Source organism: Hemibagrus wyckioides, linkage group LG09 (genome assembly GCF_019097595.1).
Source record: "Hemibagrus wyckioides isolate EC202008001 linkage group LG09, SWU_Hwy_1.0, whole genome shotgun sequence".
Taxonomy (NCBI): Eukaryota; Metazoa; Chordata; class Actinopteri; order Siluriformes; family Bagridae; genus Hemibagrus; species Hemibagrus wyckioides.
This window is the reverse complement of record NC_080718.1, coordinates 9,558,324-9,583,190: the sequence shown is the minus strand read 5'-3', so window position 1 is coordinate 9,583,190 and position 24,867 is coordinate 9,558,324. Positions and strand designations below refer to the sequence as shown.

Sequence of the window (24,867 nt, the reverse complement as noted above, 5' to 3'; positions counted from 1 at the left end):
CTTGTACAGTAAGTTGCAAAGCTAATGAAAATACATGTGCTACTGCTAATGAAAAGTATGAATGAAAAGTAGCAAAGTACACATGCTACTGCTAATGAAAAGAGCAATAATTTTTAATCTCCAAACTCCTTTCATACACCTTTTAAAATAATTTTCTTCCCCTAGTCATAACATTGTTTTTATTGTTTCTGTGTTTAAAAGCCCATATTGCTCTGATTGAGTATATGTAAGCAAGATGTTGTAGAATCTGACAGGCAGAATCTATCTATCTATCTATCTATCTATCTATATATATATATATATATATATATATATATATATATATATATATATATATAAATATATATATATATATATATATATATATATACACACACACACATACATACAAACATTTTTAAATCAAAATAATTATCAATGAAGACAATGTAATAACAGAGAGAAGGGTAAGAGAATTTCAAGTAAATATTTAGAGTAGAATATTAAAGTAAATAATGTGTTTTGATTTTGCCTTTATATGACTGTAAAATGAAATGAAATGAAAACATCTTTTAAATGAATTATTTAGTAAATATAATAAAAATATTAATCACATATTGCTCTGATTGAGTATATGTAAGCAAAATGTAGAATCTGACAGGCAGAATATATATATATATATATATATATGAGAGAGAGAGTTTCTATAAATCACATCAAATATCTTGGTTCTTGGTGCCCGATGAGCTTGTTTGAGTATTTCAGAATCTGCTTATCTCCTAGGATTGCCAAACACAGCAGAATCTAGAGTTTACACAAAAGGGTGCAAGAAGAATGCCCCATTACTGACCACTCATTAACAGTGTATTCAAAGACCGATTAAGTAACCGATTAAAAAAAAACTTGTTGCTATTTCCAAAAGAGAAGTTTATGATTGTTGATGGATTTCTGTTAGGAGGCATTAAACAGTTGAAGCTTTGTAACCGTTTCTCAATACAGGAAGGTCTTTAGAGCAGAGCAGTTTGTACTTACTCAGCAGCATGTTAAGCTGCATTTATTTTAGTCTTATTAATTTCAAATACAGGAGGACATTGTATACATCTTGACTGATGCACATTAATCAGTGTTTCTTTTGGTATTTTTGACCAGAGTCTGCTGAAATCATATCCAGCACATGCAGCACAGGACAATACACTACTGATAGGGTGTTAACTTGTCTCTGTATAGGACAGGGGTGTCCTCTCTCATCTGTAAATGGCGTATGTAGGTGCAGGCTTTCATTCCACTCAAGCAGGATGCTCACCTTATTACACCTGTTTAATGACTGTTGCTAATACTTGTTTGGAATACAAAACCTGCGCCCACACTGGCTTTCTGGCCCACTGGATAATATTGGACACCCCTGGTCTAGGAAAATAAAAAATAAAGGATCTATTATACACAATTTAGCTTCACCTTGAAATAGAATTTTCACTTGCTAGAGATTCAAACAGTTTGAAATACAATGGATGGCCAAACGTGTGTTGACCCTTGACCATAACACTCATAAAGTATAAGGGTTTTTCCCAGTTATCCTTAATCCTGATTGCTGTAGTAGCCCTGTTCACTGTGGATAATGGGCCGTAACTAATAGGACAATGCCCCTGTGCACAAAGTGAGGTCCATAAAGACATGTTTTTACCAAAGTAGGTGTGAAAGAATCCCCTTAAACCCTAGAAGAAGAATGGAGGCTGATCCAGCAGCAGAGGAGGGACCAAAAGCATTATAATGCCTTTGGTTTTGAAATGTGATGTTTAATGTTCACATGTCTGTATGCTTTGGGCCAGCAAGTGTATGTTTGTACTGATGAGAACTAAAATGCCCACTAGTCTGGATTAAATGCATTTCCCTGGAAATTTGCTTTACCTGTGTGTTTCTCTCTCCAGATGGAGTACTGTGAAAAAAGCACTTTGAGGGACACAATAGACCAGGGTCTATATCAGGACTACAGTCGCCTCTGGAGACTGTTCAGGGAGATCCTGGATGGCATTGCGTACATTCATGAGCAGGTAGCCTGCATCTGGAGCCACAGCCAGATCCACACCTAAGGACACTGTATACTTTTTTTGCTGTTAGCACTTTTGCAGTGAAACACGGCAGGAAATAGACTGATAGTCGAACATACTCAGAAATAGCTAGTCATGTTGTTTTTGGGAAAACAGCCCTGTTATTTTGGGTTTAGCTATGGGATAATGGTGCAGACTGCATGATCACGTTCTGCCTCTCTCCTCAGGGAATGATACATAGAGATTTGAAGCCTGTCAACATTTTCCTGGACTCTCGTGACCATGTCAAGATCGGAGACTTTGGCTTGGCTACTGACCATCCAGCTAGCACGGTACAGCATATGTGTTTTTTTAAGCAAAGCTAGATTGGATTTCATTCACTGTACACTCACATTGAACATCTGTTCAACACTTGCATCTTAATATACAGTGGATTTATTCCATTTTCAAAATTGAAAGACAAATCAGAGTTTTTTATCTATTCTCCGCATAAAAATTAAATGAAAATCAATCATACGTTTTGGGGAAAAAAAGAAAATTTGCACAAGTTAAGGAAAACACTGGTTGCGTAAGTTTCTACACCCTTTTATAACTGGGGATGTGGCGGTGTTCAGAATAAACCAGTCATGTTCAGTCACATGATCAAAAGTAATAATCACACAACTGTAATCAATTATTCAGATTAACCCCAACATTAACAGAGATGCAGGAATATCTGACATACTGATTACTCTCTGCTTGTGACTACAATCTCTCATAATATTCACATGTCTGGTTATGGAATGAGGCAGCTAGTCAGATGCTCTTTCTAACAAAAACCTATGAATCCAACTATAGAACTGTAGGGTGAACTGAAGCAGGCTGTGCACAAGAGATGCAATTCAAGTGTGATGGATCTAGAATCGAAGAAAGATTGGAAAAGTCCAAATGTACCACACTGATAAACACTTATAAACACCCAAAACGACAAAGTCAGTAGGTATAAAACCAAAAGGTCCTTCAACAAAGTACTAGTTTAGGGGTGTGCACATTTATGATTAATACTAGGTTATTGTAAATAGGTATTTTTTTATTTTTCTCTAAAATGTCTCTAATTTGGTTTTATTTAATTATTAAACGCTGTAATTTAATGGAGGGTGGAAATTTCTTTTACTTGATGTATTATGTGCATATTATTTGAGGGATCACTATTACTGCCCTATATAAAAATTTAAATGGGACCATCTTGTATACCTAGAATGCAGTGTAATGTAACTTAATAATCCAGGGTGAGAGAAGTGTTATATAAAGTGGAAATTATCACAACATCTGTGTCTGTTACAGGCTTCAGCTATACTGGAGGTGGAGGATAACATCTCAGGGCTTCCTCTAAAATTAGACCCGACAGGTAAAGCAGCAAAGCTATCTTTACTGTTTACACCAAATCTAATTAATGCTGCTTGTTTAAATATATAAATTAAAAAATAAATATTAAAAAAATGTATATTTAAATACATGCGGTGGTTTCTAATTCATATGTATCTAGGCAGCATGACTGGTATGGTTGGCACTGCGCTGTACGTCAGCCCAGAGGTCCAAGGCAACACAAAGGCAACTTATAACCAGGTAACATTTGTAATGGTATACATAATCACATGATATAAGATATTCATTAAAAAATAAATCAATAAAATAACCTGTTTGTGCATTTAGAAAGTGGACCTGTTCAGTTTAGGGATCATCTTGTTTGAGATGTCCTACAGACCAATGACCACGGCTTCTGAGCGCATCTCCGTCCTCAGCCAACTAAGAAAGGTAAATGTGTACCAGGTGTATTAGATATTTACTGTAGATGCGACGTGCGGGACACGTTTAGCATCTCAGCTATTTAAATAAGTTGACTATAGATACAGAAAACTTCACTATAAACGGTGGATATCTGAAACCTTCATGTTTTAGTGCGTTACTGATGATTAAAGTATTTAAAGGGAAGCCATTAGTTCATTCTTAACATCAACATACAATAAAACAGCTTTGTACATAAAATGCAAACCATCGTCATCATCATCATCACTCGGTTCTAATTGGTCAATTTTGTTGTTTACCAGTTTAATAATCACTTAAACAACATTCATTCAAATTCAAAAACTGATACTTTGTGTGACTGAGTGTGAAATATTTCATGAAAGCATAGGGAAGTAGCAGCTTAAGTTGTTTAGGGCTACTGAGCAAGGCCCTTAACCTTTAACTGCTCAGTTGTATAAACGAGATAAACGTAAGTTACTGTGGATGAGGGTGTTTGCCAAATGCTGTAAATGTAAATGCATAGGTGGGTGTAGGATTTCTCCCCCTTCCTGGAACATACAGTAATATGTGCAGCTTACTTTACTTTCTGAACAAGTGCAAAACTGTGTACAAGTTGTGTTCACATTTACGGGAATCATTGCACAATTCCAGTGCAACCAAACTCTGACCATGTCCTACAGGTAACCTTGGATTCAATACCTTGGTGTCCTTCCTGGTTTGCATGACAGCCTTCACATTACCAATTTTTCATGCAAGCAGTGCTCAGTTTCAGACTTAAACTGCCAGTGTGAATACTGCCTTAGTTAGAAATGAGTAAAATTTCACCATAACACACATAATTAACATCAGGGAGCAGGTAACTTATTCCAGCACATGCCTTTACATCAGAGTCTGTTCTGTCTTTTTGCAGGAGTCTATTGACTTCCCTGAAGATTTCTGTGAATATGAGAATGGAACACAGGTGAGCTTTTGAAGTTGTTCTTTTTTCTTTTAAATTATACTCAACTTAAGAGCAGTGCAATATCTCTTCTCTTGCCTGGTTTCAGAGGAATGTGATTTGCTGGCTGCTGAACCATGACCCGGCCCGGCGGCCCACAGCAGTGGAGCTTTTGAAGAGCGATCTCCTGCCGCCTCCTCAGATGGAGGAATCGGAGCTACACGAGGTGCTACAGCACACCATGGCTAACGTCAACGGGAAAGCCTACCGCACCATGGTGAACCAGCTGTTCTCTCAGAGCAGCTCTCCTGTGATGGACTACACCTACGATATTGACATTTATAAGGTAACTTGGCATTATAACACATGCTGTTTAGGTCAGCAGTATCATCCACATTTGGAGGTGCTAAACACCTGTTTTAGGTATAAAACATTGTATCAGTGATGCACGGCACAAAATGCTGTTACAGTATACTGTGTAGTATAGGGCAAGGGCTGATAACTAGCAAAACATTTCTCCAAAAGAAACAAATCATGGCTGGAAAACTGGCCCTCTTTCGGCAACTCTAGTTTTCTAATCAGGATCCAGTTTCTGTAGCAGATCGCTCAATCACATTATCATCATTTGTTTTTTACTTCAGTTTTGCTTATATCGAATGTAAAGCCAGATTTGACCTAATTGATCTAGGTTTCAGTTTTTCCATCACAAAAACCTGTAATTTGAACAGGGGTGTATAGATTTTTATACCCCATGTTCTTTTGACACTTGTACTATATTTGCGCTATACTGCCAAAAGTTTGAGGATACCTGACCACACGCACATTTTATACTTTTGCTGTTATAGAAACAGTGATTCTTTTGGTAAGTTTTTCCACTAGATTTTGAAGTGTAACTGTGGGGATTTGTGCTCATTGAAGTCAGGCACTGAGTGAAGTGAGGAGGCCTGGGGTGCAGTCAGTGTTACAGTTCATCTCAGGTGTGTTCATTGAGGTTTGAGGTGCATTGTCATGCTGAACAGGTTTTGGCCTTTTATTTCTTAGCTGAAAGAAAACTGTAATGCTTGAGCATACAAAGACATTCTGTACCATTGCATGCTTTCAACTTTGCAGAAACAGTTTGGGGAGGAACCAAATATGGATGCAATGGTCTGGTGTCCACATTTCAGCTATATAGTGTTTATTATGTATAAAATCAGATATGGCCCAGACTGCAGAATGATCATTGGTTCATTGGTTTGTTACAGTTGTATAAAGTATGCTCTTATGTACGTATAGTATAGTCGGGTCCAATTTTTGTAACTTTACCACTGTACATCACCACAATGGGGTGGAAGTGTAGACTTTAATTCATGGAGTTTAACAAAAAGATCAGTTTAGGCATCACACCAAATGCTAGTTTCCAGATGTTTACTGCAGATGCCTTCAGTTTTGTCTTCAGTTACGAAAAGCATGCTCAGTTGGCTTGAAGTCAAGTGACTGAGGGTTGTGCTGGGGTACAAAGCAAAATTACTGTGTCACTGTCCAAATACTTATGGACTTGTCTGATTCTGTTTGCTTATAAATGAACACATCTGCATATTGCAATATTGCAATTAAATATCAGTTATCCATAACCATCTCTTCATTCTGGTCTCTCTGGGTTCAGTGCATTATTCCTTCCTCACCCCTAGATGTCGATATGTACCTGTGTAGTTTTTAAACTCCAACGCTTCCTACATAAAGCCTCATCATCTGGTTCATATCATACCAGCTATGTTTAAACACCCTTAGAGCCACCGTTTCTTAACCGACCCCACGCTGTTTTGTTTTTCCCCAGGGCAGTTTTAATTTCAACAGCGCAAAACTGCAGCAGTACGTGTATGAGACAATCACCAGAGTCTTCAGAAAGCATGGTGAGTGAAACTCCCACTGAGTTTGGATGTATCTTGAACATTCTTCCTTTGCCCGAGAGCACTTATTTAACTATTTTAGGTATTGACATTCTTACATCAGGAAAATATAGTGATGTAATATATTGCAATAAACATAAAATAATACAGTTTATAAATTTGTTGTCTTTAAACTCTTCCTTATTGTATGCATTAGTGCAGCCTCATTAAGACATCATATCGCATATTTCCTTTTATGGTTTAGATAATGATCTTTAATAATAAGCAGCCGTGTAGTCTAGGGTAAAATATGGATAAAAGAATGTCTTCTCTCCAACTTTAGTCTCTTTCTAAAATATTAGGGCTTAAAGTAGAAGAAGAAAAATATGAATTTTTTTTTTTTTTTTTTTTTAGTTTTTTTTACTTTTTGCTAATGTGCAAGTTGTCAGCAAGCCATATTAACAGAATTTTTCTATTTATTTATTTATTTTTTAATAAAAAAAGCCATAGCTCTTTTGCATGATTAACCTGACTCATTGAGCAGAGTGCAGACCTTGTGAAGGGGGACTGGAAGCATTCATGGATGTCAGTTTCTTTATGTGTTCATTTCACTTCTCCACACTCATGAATGTGTTTGTGTGTTGTGCGCGCACTGTTCACGGCACCTTTTACTCATTTTTTAATGTCTGTGATCGCTGATGATGATCTGCACGCTCAGGTAGGCAGAAAATAACAAACATATGCAGAGCTGTTTTCATTATTTGTCTTCACATAGCCTGGGCTGCTTCTGAATGTACTGTGTATGTACAGTGGCCTTGAGTTACCACACATTGCCCCACTCCCCAGAGTGCTCTCAACCAGCACAGCTCAACAGCCTGAGAACAATCCAATCCATCACATTACATCACATCACATAACCCATCAGTTTCACTTGTGTGGGTGTGAGTGTGTTACTATGATTTCCATGAGAAAAAAAATCAGAAACAAAACTTTTTTAAACTGCCAGTAAACAGATTTTTACTATCGCTGTTACCATGGTAACTTGGTTGTCCATCAATGGGAACGGGCCTCATTCCAAAGCTTCGACTATTATAGTAATACCACGACCAACACTTTGTGCTTCATCATCTCATAGATCACTAACTAGCTGAGCCCAGACCCTGACATAACTTAACACATCATCATCATATTCTGTAGCTACATTCTGGTCCTTGACCTTCCTGGAAAATGAGCGAGTAAGACGGGAAGCTCTTTCCCTTTTGCTTATAGTAGTGAAAAGTGAAACCTGACCGTTATCACTCGCATTTGAAATGATTGAAATGTTTTCTCCTGTTAACACCACGTTAGCAGTCACTAAACTAAATAAAATATTTTGATATAAACATATTTAACGTCTTATAATTAAGTTACCGACATCTCTGATAAATCATCGTTATTATTTAAAGATGTACCATTTCATTTGTCTAGTCAGTCTGGAGACATACAGTATGAGGCTCGGCTTCAGTGGTTGATTCTCTGTGACTACCGTCTTTGGATTCAGGATGCAGTCTATATAGCAGAGTATGGGGGGGGTTTTCTGTGCTGATAATGACCTGGGAGTTTAACCATGTTCCTCAGTAGATTCTGGTCTGGTCTTTTCCCACAGGCTTTAGACTAGCTGAGACTGGATAGTGACATACAGCTGTGACACTGAATACCATTGTAATTACACTTATAATGTCTCTATGTGACATAAGCATGGCACAAAACTGCTAACTTCTCAGAGGAATAACAAAAATGCAGCAAACCACTTTAGCAAAGAGTTTTGAGTTTGATGTGTAGCAGATCATCAGTAAATGATAAAGGTCTTAGAAAATCTCAATTTTGTAGACCACACTCTCTGATTATTGAATGATCTTGAATGAGCTGTGTCGATGCATGACGCATGAAAAAATGTCTGTTTTCAGTTGCCAAGTTATGTCTTAGAAGTTGTGTGTGTGTGTGTTTTGCTTTTATAATCTCAGTAAGAGTTAAAACAGAGCTATTGTTCTTCATGGTGAATTATATAGCTAATATATATATGGGACTGGGGAATGTGTGTGTTCTGTGTCCTTTCATGAGACAGCACTTAGCTTATGTTTAAAGCCATTAGGTTTTGATTACAGGGTGTTTTGTATAACTGCCAAACTTTGCCATTTGTGCAGTGTTTGCTTTACATCCATGCTGGGGTAGTGTAACTGTTTCTTTTAATGTGGGGTTATGGGCCTTTGTTTCTCCATCTGCCTTGGATCATAGAAAGGCTTTAATGTTGCCTAATATCATGATGACTCACTGCTTGCCCCATTATGTTATGCTAGGATGCTTCAATACAAGTTCACTGTTCCTTTACAGAGCAAAAGTGAGTTTCAGGAACACCCATATTTGGGAAATATAATCAGGAGAACTGTGCATTGTTTTTATCACGGTGTTAGAATCTCTGTTGTTTGATTCATACAACAGGATGTCCAGTTTAAAATGTCCAATAATAAGTAAGGCTAACACTTTTTAATTTTCTATATATCAGAAGAGCTTTTTTGCGATATATATTTAGAAATTAGTTGAATATTTTACATATTAGTTGAATATTTTTTCACCTGTACATCTCTGCTGTATATCTCTGCCCTTTGTTTGTAGGGGTTGCCAGATTATTCATTTTTACTAATTGACCAGTAATCCCACTTATTCAGGACATTATTTAAAAGCTCTTGTATCAGTCCAGTTAAATGCTAATATGCAAAATCCCCAAAAACCTCAGACTTCAGTAAACAGCTTTACACAGCCTGCTAATAACTCCAACTTCAATGCATTTTAAGCCACAATGATTGATAATGAATATATAGCATAAATCTGTGCATCATATTACTGTTAGTAGATCATTCGTATTTACAGATGTACCGACTCTTGAAATGTACTTGTGTAGATGGGGACATGTATACCTCGAGACATACATGGCTCAGCTTAAATAGCTCTTGTCTACCAACAAAGCTCTCCATATAGCTCAGTGACCGCCTTCTTTGGATGCAGCATGCTGTCTATCAGGGAGGTTTTTCTGGCCTGATAATGACCTGAGAGTTGAATGGTCATGTTCCACCTCAGTAAATTCTGATTTGGTCTCTGTCAGCTAGCAATGCTTCTCTGACAGGCTTTAATCCAGCCGAGACTAGATAGAGCCATACAGCTGGGACACTGAATACACTAACACAGTGCTGGTCATGAAGTCATCAGCCACAGAGCAAGGATTGTATTTCAGTTATGTTTAGCACTAACAGAGAATAAACTTAACTGCAGGAGAAATTCCTTGCTAATTAATAAGATCTTCTAATAAGAATTATCTTATTCCACTTTTCTTCACCTCACTATTGATTCTGTTTTTCTTCCTGCTGTATAGTCTCTTGGGCTGACATTAGTCCATATCATCTCTTGGGCTGACATTAGTCCATATCACTCTCTCTCTCTCTCTCTCTCTCTCTCAGGTGCAGTAAGGTTACAGACCCCACTCCTCCTACCCAGGAACAAGAAGCTGTATGAAAACTGTGAGCTGGCCTGCTTTATGGACCACAGTGGCATGCTGGTCACTCTTCCATTTGACCTGAGGGTGAGTGGTCCAGGATCAGCATTCACAACTCATTTTCTATGTTCATGATGCTGAAACTGCCCCCAGTGCAGAAAGGACTGGAATGTTTATGAAATAACAAAATAGCCACCATTTCCACACGTACAGTGCAATTATTTACCTTTTATTCCAGTTCAGTGTATTTACTGAATGCTGCGTTCATAAGGACCGTGTTTATTAAATATTATTTTGTCTGTCCCACCTTTTCTTTCACCAGGTCACATTTGCTAGATTTGTGGCCAGAAATGGCATTTCACATCTCAAAAGGTAAGTTTAAAAATATATATCTCCCCTTGCTTTGGGAGTTTGGATTTGAGGAGGAAAGTTCAAGTTGATGCTTGCATCAGAGTCCCCTGGGATAGGATTCAGCACCAACCCCCCACCCCCCAATGCACAATAAGCATTATAAAAGATGTATGTAATTTGTGGGTTATTAATAATAATCCCTGATGTTGATACAGGTACAGTATCGAGCGTGTGTTCAGGCCACGGAAGTTGGATAGGGCTCATCCCAAAGAGCTGCTCGAGTGTGCTTTCGACATTGTTGTGCCTGTAACAAACAGCTTACTCCCTGACGCTGAGACCATCTACACTATCTCTGAGGTTATCCAAGAGTTCACTGCACTCCAGGTATCTGAAACAAGCAGCTGCAATAGTGAATTGTATTAAATTTGAGATTATGTATAGGAAATAATCTGGTGATATGGAGGAGCAATAAGGTTATGTCAAGTAGTACACATTAAGGGTTTTGTGTCTCATGCTGCATTGCAGGAAAGGAACTATACTATCTATCTGAACCACACCAGCCTGTTACGTGCCATTCTGCTGCATAGTGGTGTACCAGAGGACAAACTGAGCCAGGCTTCTAGTATACTGTATGATGCCATGGTAAGCTCAGACATGCATGCACACATGCTGACACTTTGGCCAGCACATTTTTAAATATATCCAAGCAACATGCTTGAATAAATCATGTAACCCACTTGCACTGTCCACTTTACTACTACTTTACATCTGTACACCTGCAGTTATCTAATCAGCCAGTCATGTGGCGGCAATGTAATGCAAAAAAAGTCATGTAGATTCAGTTCATAAGTTCTGACATCTTAGAAAGCCTACAAGTCCAGAGCACTTAACACACTTTCAAAAATGCAAATTAAACATTGCACTTCATCATATCAGCAGGAACACGTGTATCTTTTTTGGGGAGTGAATCCTATAAATGGATTTATTCCGTCCTGTTTAAGTTGTTGCTATGGAAACAGCAATGTATTCGCTGGCATGTTACTGTCACAGCTGCTGTTGTAGAACAGCAATCAACACCTTTTAACCAATTATAATCAAGATTTCTGCAGCACTTAAAATAATGGAAAATGCTGTAATAGCAGCAGCATAGTGGCATCTGACAGTTTCCATTACACATATTGTAATTCTGTAATTTGCAAGTCCCATGCAGAGATGGAGGCCAGGGTTCAGTGCTACATATAGCATTCCTTTGCAACACTGTTGCCCTCTCCACAGTAATCTGCAGTGCAGATCAGGGTTTATGTTTATAGGAAGCGGTAGCTCAGTGGTTACGGTGTTGGACTACTGACTGAAAGGTCCCAGGACCACCAAGCTAAACCCTAATTTGCTCATTTGGTCCCAGGACCACCAAGCTAAACCCTAAATTGCTCATTTGTATAAATGAGATAAATGCAAGTTGCTCTGGTTAAGGGCTTCTGCCAAGTGCCATAAATGTAAATGTTTACATCGCAGCTTTTGGATGGTGCCCTGAACTACAGTGACTTAGAAGTTAGAAGTGCTTTGTAGTCTTTGTTAAAAACATTTCCTCATGTTAGTACAAAAAGACTAGGGCCTAAAACACATCTTCAGCTCTTGACTTAGATTTATAAGATTATTACTGAATACTGAGGTGAACAAAGCTAGGATAATACCAGCAAAAAACCCATCTTATATATTGTGTGTGTTTTTCATTTAAGCTTACAGTTCACAGAGTTCACTGGTTTGCTTGTAGTGCTGATTTGCTCCCTGAAGGTCTCGTCATGACATAGCTTCCTTTCAATATTTCTCTTTCTCAACAGAGTGAGAAGCTGACGAAACGCGAGGTCGAAGCCAAGTTCTGCAACCTGTCCTTGTCTAATAACAGTGTACGTTACAGGAAATGAACAGCATCTTAGGTCACAGATCTAATTTGCATGTACAGTATTTTAAGTTTTAGAATTCTATGTATGAATAAAAATCCACCCTGAAAGTCTTGTGCGTAAAATCAGTCGGTGTGGGGAAGTTAGCGTTGTTTGTCATGCTGATGTCACAGGTGGACATTGCCTGTGCAGTTATAGTTGTTTTTATATAGTAGAAAAAATGATTTTATTGTTAGCTCCTTAAACCGAGACAGCTGAACACAACTTCCCGAATGTAATATAAATAAAAGAAAATAAATAATTTATGTTGCTAAAAAAAAATCACATCAGAATTTCATTATAAAATAAATTTTGGAAGCAAAGATTTAAAGATAATGTTAATTTGAATGATTAATATGCAGGTCATTGAGGGTGGATATTTCCTTTTAGTTAATTATTTACACTGCTGTACATCAGCTATTTAAAAATCTCTCAGCATAGGATGACTATTCTGTAAATGCATGGTGATTAATTCAGCTCTCTACACATGAGGTCTGTGTTTGTCTATTCAGGACCTTATAGAATAATTATACAGGAATGAACAAGGATTATTAGATTTTACAGTTTCTGCATGTCTTACCACCATAAATTACGATTCATGTTCAGTGTGCATCTCTCTGCAGTTACAGATGCTTTATAAGTTCATAGAGCAGAAGGGAGAGCTGCGGGAACTCAGTCCGCTCATCAACTCTCTGACCAAACAGAAGACTGCTGCAGTCTCCCAGCTAGCCAAGCAAGGCCTTAAAGATCTGGAGGAGCTTACAGGTCTGCTCAAGAGACTAGGAGTTAAAATACAGGTACAACTGTTATTCATGCTGCTCTGTTTAATCTGTTTCTTTTATTACAGACTCACCAGCAATGGTGCTGTCTTTGTAAAGCTTGAGAAAACAACTGACTTTTTGAAAAATTACTCTGTAGTGATTGTAGTGAACAGGGCCTACTAACTTTTTCCTGCATGAGAAAGCTCTGTTCAGTGCACCCACCAAACCTAAACGAATTAGTAGCAGATTTTTACAAAATTTAGAAGAAAAAATATATATATAACTGTATTGGCAGTACTTTTAAAAAATAATATGTATGTAGATGTTATTTACATACATACATAGTTGCAAAATATTTAAGGCTTACAAATAAAGGTGGTGTTATTTATAATGTCATGAAAACACACCTGTACACCTCTGCATTCATGCAATTATGTAATCAGCCAATCATGTGGCAGTAGCACAATGCATAAAATCGTGTAGATATGGAACAGCAACTACACATAATCACACCAACCAGCAGAATGTGAAATGGGAAAAATGTGATCTCAGTGATTTTGACTTGGTGCCAGATGGGCTAGTTTGAATAGTTCTATAACTGCTGATCTTTAGTGTTTTCTCAGAATGGTGCAGTAAAATAATAGTGTAGTAATCCAGTGAGTGTCAGTTCTATGGATGGAAATGATATGTTGTTGAGAGAGGTCAGTGGAGAGTGGCCAGACTGGTTTGAGCTGATAAAGAGGCTACAGTGACTCAGATAACCACTTTGTTCAATTGTGGTGAGCAGAAAAGCATCTCAGAATGCGCACCACATTGAAACTGGAGACAGATGAGCTACAACAGTAGAAGAGCATGTTGGGTTCCACTTCAGTTAGCCAAGAACAGAAAGCTGAGGCTGCAGTTGGCACAGGCTAACCAAAACTGAACAGTTGAAGACTGGAAAAATGTAGCGTGCTCTGATTAATCTCGATTTCTGCTTAGTCACAGACAGTAGGGTCAAAATTTGGCGCCAACAGCATGAATTCATGAATCCAGTCTGCCTTCTGTCAACAGTCCAGACTGATGGAGGTAGTGTAATGATGGTGGGAATGTTTTCTTGGGTTTGTTAATACCATTCAATCATCACTTGAATGCCACAGACTTTTTCAGTGTTGTTGCTGCACATCCTTTTATAGCGACAATTTACCATCTTCTAATGGCTACATCCAGTATGATAATGTACCAAAGTAAAAGTTATTTGAAACTGGTTAAATCTATAATGAATTCACTCTGATGTTTCTACTTATCTGAGTATGTTATGCTTGTATGAGTTGCAGAATAAACATTTACTTGACAAATTTGCAGAAATTGTGTGATGCACTCATGTCAACATGGACTAGAATCTCAAGGGATTGTTTCCAAAATTTTGTGGAATCCATGCCAAGAAGAATTGAGGCTGTTTTAGAGCAAAGGATGACCCTACCCAGTATTAGTATAGTGTTCTGAATAAAGTGTTCTGGGCGTGTAAATAATTACTTTATTTACTTTAATAATTAATTTATGGCATGAGGACACATATCATCTTTAAAGAAGTCATGAGACATGACTGAATCTTGTATCTAGGTTCCTACATTAAACAGATGGAAGTCATGTTATACTGTTATACTAAGCAGTTGAACTTCTTGTTGGGTTACAGGTTGTGGTCAATCTGGGCCTTGTCTATAAGGTGCAACAGCACTCTGGGGTCGTCTTCCAGTTTGTGGCCTTTATTAAGAAACGCAAGCGCACTGTTCCTGATATAATAGCAGCTGGAGGACGTTATGACCACCTGGTAGGTCCAACATGCACAGACCTCATAAATGATCTGTAATGAGCGCTGTCCTATTATAAAACTGCTCTTCAGAAGCTTGCTTTTGACTCCCAACTCAGATCCTGGAATTCCGTGGACCAACAGCGACTGCTCCCGTGGCCTCCGCAGTGGGGGCGAGTATAGCCCTCGATAAGATTTGCATCGCCATGGCAGCCATGGAAGAACCGGTGAGACTTCTCACGGATGCATTTGTTCCTCTGCCTGACTCATTAGTTGTTTGCAAGCATTCCTGTCTCTGATTGGCTGTCTTGTCTCTTGTGTCTCTCCACAGCCTCCTATAAGCTTGTGTGATGTGCTAGCGGTCCCTGTAGGCCATACGTCAATGGGCAGAGCAATTAACGTCGTGCAGAAGCTCTGGACTGCCGGAGTGTCAGCTGATTTGGTTTACGATGTGTCACAGGTCAGGGGTTTTGACATTTTACCTCAGGTTCAGGGAGGTGTAAGGATTGGTTTAGGATTGACAGTTTTGTTAGTCCCACCTTATTATTCAGTTACTCAACTACAGTATATTATTTAGTAACTACAATGACCCGTTAGATAACTGCAATGGCCGGGTTTGTCACAGACAGAAATTGCACATTGTAATAGAATTTTTGGCCTGTGTAGAGATGGATGGGCCTTTAATGCATAATGTCATGTGCTTTCTGGTGGCGATTTAGTGCCATTTCACTAAATTACAAAGACAGCTGCTAGTGTGTGATTTTAATTTTGCAGAAATCCACAGATTAGAGGACTAAATAGGATTACACAATACTCTTGGGACAACCATTTACAGTAGTGAAATGGTGAAACATGCTAATGAACAGAAAAAATATCCTTATTATCTCTAGTTCAGTTTGAAGAATGTTACTGTTTATGCCTCTATAATTATTTCTTGCATGGGACTGGATTGATTACTTCAGCAGCATGTAGTAATTTCTTTAACGCCAGGTCTATCATTAGATGATGTTCATTGTATAAGCTGACAAGTAGAACAGGTTATTACACGATCTGTTATAGATTTCTGTCTAGGTTTTATTACTGTTTAATATTTAATTTCCTTTAATGTGACAAGTAATAATCTTTTTATAACAAAACAGCTAACGTCTCACATTGTAAAACTGGCTTTAACGTGAAAGTTATGAATTCAGTGGGGTTAATATATGTGACATTTAAATATATAGGTGAATGATTAAATGCTGACTGTGTGTGGTAGTGCGTTAGTACTAATAGTGTAGAGAGTTTCCCTACTGTTGCCATGGCATTGTCACATTCTGCACGTCCATAGCACTCGATCATCAGTGCCAAGGAGCTTTGCCTCAGCATTACACACCCAAATTACTCACACCCTGTTCTTGCTCTCTAGTCCACTCCAGTACTCAGTACTTGCATTATCTCCCAGTCATTTATTGACCAATAATTTATTATTGATAACATATTCATTTTGTTTTTCATTTTGGTCCTGCAGTTGCTATGTTGGCCTACATTGTTTTTTCCTCTGCTCATTTTAATAAGATTTTATTTATATGTTCTGTTGTGTATCTTGGCCGACTCTTAACCTCAAATCACTCAACTCTGTGTCCCAACTCATGAGTCCAAAATCAACACTACCTAATTGTCTTTTTTTTCCCATTATAGTTTTCCTGACTGGAAAGTGATTGTGTTCATCCAAAATATGACTATGCTCTGAAGTAATAGTTCTGACACAGATACAGTGAGATACTTGAAGGCATACATGATCGGCAGATTAATCATTAAAGGATTAATGACACTGCTAGGATTGTCTACTGTTAGACTGTTCACATGAATCTCTAGTAAAATGTTAACACTTCTGTTGTGGAGGTGTATGTAGGGCTATGTTTTTTTTTTTTTTTTTTTTTTTTTTTTTAAATCCCATTACCACCTGCTCCCGAACGCTCTCTGACCAATCCTCCTCGCTCATGCAGAAGCTTTCAGTCAGTCCCCACACACCCCATGCAGAATATTTGACCACTCCTGCCAGGTGCCACAGTTATTATTATTTATATATGTCTGCAAGATATTCTGCCAAACATAGTTGGTCATATGTGGAGAAATATAAACAAAAATGTATTTAAACTGTCGTGATGATGAATGAATTCATCATGCTGCACTGTAGCATGTGGTATAACAAATGGTAGAAACAAATTTTGATAGAAAGCACATTTTGCTGCGTAATGGTGGTGGCAGAGGTTGTTATATCTAGAGGTTCTAACATACTGCACATACCACAGATGCTCGATCCTGTTGGAATCTGAGATCGGATAGAGCATTCTGGCTCCTTTTTCCTACTTTGAGAAGTGACTTCATTGATTACTAATATATCCCACATCTTGACAGGTGCCATTGTAGCAAAATATCAGTTCTATTCACTTCACCTCACGGTGGTGATTATGTTAACGTTGTGGCTGATCCTAAACCCTGCATAAACACTGAGGGTGATGGATGCAATATGGTGCTACACAGTATTCATTTTTTTGCCAGGATTTCCCTTTAAAGATAATGTGAAACAGAAATTGTACTGTACTCTTTCACAATGTGACCTTCTTTCTGAGTGAAGCAGTATATTTAGATGGGTGGGAGTACAGAAATTGATTGGTTTATAAAAAGTGGGCATGTCTTTGCCAACGACCATCACAGCAATGTAGCCAAAGAGGCCATGTAAAGGTGGAAGAAAGTCGTTGCAGTAAGTGGACGCGTTGGAAGAAAAAAATGACTTTTTTCTTTTATGTGGTTAGTACCGACGAATTTAGACTAAACACAATCTGACCGAACGCATGAGTTAACAAAGAAAAGCTTTTAAATATGTTGTCTTGGGCCAAGCAGTGGATTTGACCTGCCAGGCTGCAAACAGGTGACTGTGTGGCATGAACAGAGCTGAGGTCTTGTTCAATTTAACCCCATGACAATCCATTTAATATTAGATTGGAAGAATGCCTGGTTCATTGTGCAAGAGTTAACCACAGCGACAGTTCCATTTACTAAGAGGCCGAACATTCACTACAGAGCTACGGCTGTTGGATGGTCACTAAGATTGGCTGGCTGGGGCTGAGGGTGCTGAGTGCAACTCTGAGCCACGCTGCACAGAATGACGTCTGCACCACAGTCACTGGGCCAGATGCAGACGTCATGCAGCAGGTGTGATCAGGATAAATCTGCCCCCAGACACACGCATTGCATGCATGTGTGACGTACACACAGACACATGTTCACCAGCCTGCCGAGCACTGAACACTGTGGAAATACACAGAAATACAGGATTACATTTCCCTGAGAGTCTGTGGATAGGTGCTTAAATCAGGCTGCATGTTGGTTGGTTAGTAAGTTAGGTAGGTTAAGTATGTAAATTAAGTAATTAAAGTATGTCAAGTATATACGTTACACAAGATAAAAATGTAAGTTAAGGATTTTTGGTTAAAAAGATAAAGCATATGAGTTTAGTAAGTAATGTTGTGATGTGAGTTATGTAAAGTTGGTAAGCAAGTAAAGGATGTAATTTAAGTGAAGTATGTAAATTTATTAAGATAATGTTAAAGGTTATGGACATAATCAAGGATGTAAGTTAAGTAAGTAAAGGGTGTAATCTAGGTAAAGGATGTAAGTTAAGGTTTTAAGTTAACAGTGTAAAGCACATCAGTTAAGTAAGATAAAGACATGAGTTAAGTAAGAAAAGCATGCAAGTTAAGTAAGAAAATGGTGTGAGATAATGAGTAAAAGGTGTAAGTTTAATAAGTAAAGGATGTAAGTAATGTAAGAAAAGGACGGAAGTTAAATAAAGGATGTGAGTTAAGTAAGTAAAGTATATAATTAAATACATAAAAATGTAAGTTAAGACCATAAAGGCTGTGATTTAAGTAAGTAAAACTTGTAATTTACAGAAATAAAGGATGTAAGAATACATGTAATATGTTATGGTGTTCACCTCTCTAGTCCAGTCACTTATATGTAAAAACTAGATTTAAATACAAATTGCGATGCAGATTTGGGATACAATTTGTCATCAGTTTTGCACTGGCTTCACATGAATTCTGAATTCTGTGTGCAGCTGGGCGAGTCAAATTAGCATACACAGTATTATTAGAAACTTATTTCGAAGTATAATTCAACATCCTTACAGTGTTTATTTAAGTATTTAACATTTGAAGTAATTGAATTGGTGACCCGATAGTTGTATTGAACTAGAGGTTGTGGTGAGTTACCTGTTCAGGCCTAAATGCTTTGATGGGTTTTCCTACCCAAACATGGTGCTGTTCTGTGCATGTCCATTTTAATGCTGCTAATTGGAAAGCGGGCCACACTTGTGCGTCTTATCAGTCTCTCTTACATGTGTCTGTGTTGCTTGTCAGCCGAGTAACAACACTCCCCATATGACTTCCTGTTAGTGGCACTTAACATGCTTGAGCACTGATATCCATCTGCCTTTTACACAAAGCTAATGTACAGTGGAATGAAGGGCCATTTTGGAAGTGTAGTAATTAAAAAATGCATTAGATTCTATAAAGGAAGCGGGCCATGATGGACAAATAACAACCAAAATTAAATAGTAGATCTTTGTTGTTTTGTGATTCTGAGTCTGTATATATGTCAGCATATATTTTTTCCATGAAAATACCCAGAAACTGGGATGTTATCAGTATGGTGGTATGTGAGCGACGGGTTTAGATGCACCATTGTTTCCTGTTTAGAACGGCTGAGGAGAAATAATAAATATTCTTTCTATGTGTTTCAGTCTCAGGAGGATCTTCTGGATCACTGCAGGCTTGAAGGCATTACATTCATGGTCCTGGTCTCTGACAAAGAGGGCACCTATGTAAAAGTAAGTTGCAAAATGACCATTTCTCTCTATTAGTGTAAAATATACAAATGCATTGATAATGTATTACTGCTTTTCAGCTTAGAAGGTTTTCAGGGTTTTGAGACAAATTGTACATCTTTTTAAGTTTAAGTCTTTTTAAGTTATTTTCTTGTAGTAAGCAGGAGAATTCTGATGGCTTTTTGCCTTTTTAATTTTTCTGGGTTTAATCACCGTCTGCATGTTCTTGATTATGAGATGGTCATGTAAATTAAACATTGGAAGCCATTTTCGGTCAGAAACAGATAGCAAAAAAAAAGTGCAAATAATTTATGTATACTCTTTAGTCTTACCTAGGTTACATTCCTGAATAGATCATGTTTGGTATGGAGCTAGTTTAACAAACACAGCGGTAAATGCATTCAGTCTGCATGACAAAACCTTGCTGGTTATTTTCTCACACAAAATGGAAATATATGGTGGGGCCTTAACTAAAAAAGAAAGATTGGATAAGCTAAAAGGGGGAAATGAGGTCACGGATCATTGGTGAACCAAGGTATGCATGTAAGGGTTAAACGGAGCACTTTCACTTACAAAAAACCTTTATAACTGTGTTATACAAACATCACAATAAGCGTTTGTTTTTCTATGCTTTAGGTGAAATCTTTCGAGAAGGACCGTCAGTCAGAAAAGAGGATTCTAGAGTCGGACTTAGTGGATCACATCATCCAAAAATGCCGGACCAAACTGTCTGATGAGAGAAGCCGGTGAGTATCACTCCCCTGTGGCTTTACGATTTCCTCCATTTATCTCAATGTCAGCAGCACAAAGGGATACTAAGAAAACAAACACTTGTGTGACCTCTTATTCTCTGATGATTTCTTCCAGAGAGGTATCAGAGGGAGGTTCTCTCCAGAATCCTAAGGGATCACTTCTGCTAAACTCAGGTATCTACTTTCCTATTTGGCCTCTGTTGTTGCTTTGCCTGTTAAGCGGGAGGTAAGCTAAAATAGACCTCACACAGACAAACAAGAATTTCATTTGGGGGTCATTTATCTTTAGGGGTAAAGACAGCACCGTGTGTATGTGTGTGTGCGAGTAAGTGACTGTGTGTGTGTGTGCATGTGTGTGCATGCAAATATACGATGCAGTGGGTACCTTAAAATGCCAAATATAATGAGTAGAAATTATAAGCCTCCATGCTAGTATTTTGACTGGCTCCTATTCTGTTTTCACTCTACTCACTCAATGTTATTGGACTTCTTTTCATATGGTCATGTGGCAAAGGATTTTTTCCCCCCTTACTTCTGTAATGCTACAAAGCAGTAAAGCATGCTAATCCCCAAGTGATTAAAAATAAATTCCATACTAGCATTGGAATTTACACCTTCATCATAATTCAGTCATCCTGTGTTTGTGTCTTTTGATAAATGCATGTGAATAAATGAGGAAGATGAAGGAGGGAGGGAATTAAGGAAATGCAGGAAGAATAAGTGTATAAGTATAGTAATGGAGGAATGAAGGAAAGATAGGAAACATAATTAGGGAACTATACAGTGATTATGGGGCTGTACAGTGGTGCTTGAAAGGTTGTGAACTCTTTGGAATTTACTTATGCATAAATAAGACTTAAAACATCATTGGATTTTCACACAACTGTTAAAGTAGACAAAGAGAACCTGATTAAACAAACAAGGTAAAAATATTATACTTGGTCATTTCTTTGTTGAGGAGACTGATCCTGTAGTACAGATACTTGTAGTGACAAAAGTTTGTGTACCTCTAGGATTAGCAGTTAATTTGAAGGTATAATTAGAGTTAGGTGTATTTTTTTTAATCATTGGGATGACAATCAGGCGTGATTGAACATCCGGTTTTATTTAAAGAACGGCGATTTTACAAAGTCTGATCTTCCCAGCATGTGTTTGTGGAAGTGTGTCATAGCATGAAAAAGGATAATTTCTGATTGTGTTGGTTTCAGAGTTGTTGCTCACTAGGTTAGAAAACCATCTCTAAAGAGTTGAACTCCACTAATCCACAGTCAGACAGATTGTATACAGATGGAGAAAATTCAAGACGGTTCTTACCCTTTCCTGGAGAGATTGACCGACAAAGGTCACTCTAAGCATAAGATGTGTAATATGTAAAACCAGGGTAACTTTTAAACAACTAAAGGCCTCTAATGTTCATGACTCCACTATCAGATGATCAGATGATCACTGAACACTAGGGAAAAAACACTACTCTCTGATAAATATTTCACGGACAAGCCCGAAGACGGCTGGAAAAATGATTTGTGTGTGGATGAAACCAAGAAATAACTAGATGAGGATGGACTCCGTTTTGAGTCTGGTTTCTCTCAAGGTTTCTTCCTCATCGTCTCAGGGAGTATTTCCTTGCCACCGTTGCCTCTGCATTGCTCATTAGGGATAATTATAAATTTCAGTTTTAAACTGTGTCTCAAAACAGCTTTATAGAAATCTAAAAATTAAATTGTCCATTGTTAGAATACAGTATTGTATACACAAAATATTTGTGTATGCATATAAACGTGATTTGAGTTTTTGGTTTAAATGACACATGTTCTCTTTGGAGAAAGGGAAACACTGCATTCCAGCATAAGAACCTTAAATCTGTGAAACATGGTGATGGTAATATTATGGGTTGGGCCTGTTTTGCTGTAATATGGGTCAGGACAGCTTGCCATCAGTGAAGCAACAAATTCTGCATTATGCCAACGACTTGGTCCTGAAAAATGTTTGGAGATCTGTTTGTGAACTGAATTTCAAAAGTGGGTCTTGCAGCAAGACAACCCTAAGCACCCAAGTTCCATCAAAGAAGTATAAAGTTAATGTTTTGAATTGGCAAGTCAAAATCCTGAACTTTATCCAATGGAAATGTTGTGGATGGACCTGAAGCAAGCAGTTCATGTGATGAAAGCCACCAATATCCCAGAGGTCTGTACTGAGTAATGGGCTAAAGTTCCTCCAAGCCAATGTGCAGGACTGATCAACAGTTTCCAGAAACGTTTAGTAGCAAGTATAATATTTTGCTTCATTTGTTTAATTGTGTTCTCTTGTGTGAAAATCTGATGATGTAAAATGATGATGATGATGTTTTAGGTCATATCTATACAAAAATATTTAAAATTCTAACCTCCAACCTTGAAGCACCACTTCATTCATTATAAGAATGAAGAGATCAGTTACTGAAGGAATGTTGAATGTAAATATCCAGGGTTTATTTTGCCTTTGCCATTTGCTCGATATCTCAAGAACAAGCAGTTGAATGTTTTAGGGTTTATAAAGAGTTACCATCATAACCTGTATACAAACTGATTACATTTTGGAATCCTTTCTTAAAGTAGGGGTTTTTGTGTCATGCAAATTAGTAACAAGATGGACTCAGTGGCATCCCTGTCAGTGCTGGAGTCTACTTGTTTTTTTTGTTTGTTTTGTTTTGTTTTTTTTAATAAAATTTGTTCCATGCTTCAGGGGCATCGGAGCAGCACGGGGGAGGTGCAGTAATAAACATGAACGTGAATCTGGTTACACCGGACAAGGTTTCAGCTAGCGCACGACGCCGCTACGAGACGCAGGTAAGAAATTTCACCAGAATCTCAAACCAACAAAATGTCTTACAGATTCTGTCTGCATTCATGTGTAAACTTAAGCACGCACTTCATCCACATATGCCAACATTTTAATATTAATGAAAAGATCCAAAAAAATTGAATGGACTTCTCCCAGCTCCTTCAGTGACTCCCACTTGACCTGTGCACTGAATAGTAAACACTGCACTTAAAACTCCTTCTCTTCGAGTCCTCACACCATGCTTAGATCAAAACAAAGTGATAACCTTATAGCTCCACATCTCTCCCATGTCCAGAGCCTGTGAGAAACACCATCTGCCTCTGCAGCAGAATTAGAGGGTAATTTGGCATAGCTATGGGTTAGGGAGCATTAAGGGTCTTTTTGTTGACCTTTCCATCACAGCAAAACCCCCCCACCACCACCACCCCAAGTGTAATCGAAGTATTACATGAATTACCTCCTGATTTAGAAGTCTTCAAAATATCTAACAGTACTGTTATATTAGCTTTATCTGACCATGAAAATAGCCACTGATGCTGACATGGCATTAAAAGAACAATCAATAAATAAGTGAATCAGTCAACAAACAAACAAACAAATAAATAATTCGTTTTTCGAACCTGAAGTGTGAGACAATCCGAGGTAAGCACTCCATGCTGTCTTCTTCCACACAAGAATGAAAAGCCTCCTGTATTTACATGTTTATTGTAATCAAGGAAGAAATGTTTCCTTTCTCTCTCTGCACTTCCAGATACAAACCAGATTGCAGAATCTTGGCAACACTTTGCAGAACAAGAGTAATGACATCGAGGTGCTTGCTGTAAGTGAAAGTGTTTCTGGTTTTCTTTCTCCTTTTATTCATTTTTTTTATTCATGATTATTGTTTCCATTTTTTAACATTTGGGATTTTTTGGGGTAAGTATTGGGTCATTAGCTATGTTTACACCTTAATGATCAGTTAGTAATCAGATTGAGACCTTTATCAGAATAAAAATGGTCATGTATTCATCTCAGTCAGGAAGCAGTAAACTGATTGAACTGCAACTCAGATCTAGTTGAAAAATCCTTTTAAGGGTAATCCTTTAAACAGAAGACTAACAGCCGTCAACACCTTAGTTTCTCTATTTGAATTTGTGGATTATGTGCATGAGCGTTTGGTTTCTTTTTCATCAGGAGTGTATTGTGACATTGGCAGAAATTGTTACAGATTTTAATCTACTTCAGATATTCTGAGGTTGGATTGGTGAGAAACGTTTTGTTTCAGATGTCACAAGATCAGTACGGTTCAGCCTTAATATTCAACAAACATTCAGTCAGGATGCAGAACTTTCTGTAAAAAAGCACTGGGAAAACTTTAATAAAACCTATTATTTCTTGTGTTTTTTTTCTAGTAAGTGGTCTTTAATATTAGTAACATAAAACAATGAAGAAAACGCCTTGGATGTGT

The 24,867-nt window shown here is 37.8% G+C and overlaps 1 protein-coding gene across 2 annotated transcripts in view; it reads left to right on the top strand.

Moving 5' to 3' along the window:
- The window catches only part of eif2ak4 (eukaryotic translation initiation factor 2 alpha kinase 4), a 47,375-nt gene that overhangs the window by 17,084 nt on the left and 5,424 nt on the right, over positions 1-24,867 (top strand). For both annotated transcript variants that reach the window (XM_058398689.1, XM_058398688.1), the window contains exons 15-36: positions 1,905-2,027; positions 2,252-2,356; positions 3,348-3,411; positions 3,550-3,629; positions 3,717-3,818; positions 4,720-4,770; positions 4,856-5,092; positions 6,563-6,638; positions 10,106-10,227; positions 10,463-10,512; positions 10,707-10,875; positions 11,017-11,133; positions 12,330-12,395; positions 13,052-13,225; positions 14,865-14,999; positions 15,098-15,205; positions 15,310-15,438; positions 19,765-19,851; positions 20,485-20,594; positions 20,716-20,774; positions 23,322-23,425; positions 24,172-24,240. In XM_058398689.1, the coding sequence (XP_058254672.1) occupies positions 1,905-2,027; positions 2,252-2,356; positions 3,348-3,411; positions 3,550-3,629; positions 3,717-3,818; positions 4,720-4,770; positions 4,856-5,092; positions 6,563-6,638; positions 10,106-10,227; positions 10,463-10,512; positions 10,707-10,875; positions 11,017-11,133; positions 12,330-12,395; positions 13,052-13,225; positions 14,865-14,999; positions 15,098-15,205; positions 15,310-15,438; positions 19,765-19,851; positions 20,485-20,594; positions 20,716-20,774; positions 23,322-23,425; positions 24,172-24,240 (2,337 nt within the window). The remainder of the gene's footprint in view (positions 1-1,904; positions 2,028-2,251; positions 2,357-3,347; positions 3,412-3,549; positions 3,630-3,716; positions 3,819-4,719; positions 4,771-4,855; positions 5,093-6,562; positions 6,639-10,105; positions 10,228-10,462; positions 10,513-10,706; positions 10,876-11,016; positions 11,134-12,329; positions 12,396-13,051; positions 13,226-14,864; positions 15,000-15,097; positions 15,206-15,309; positions 15,439-19,764; positions 19,852-20,484; positions 20,595-20,715; positions 20,775-23,321; positions 23,426-24,171; positions 24,241-24,867) is intronic.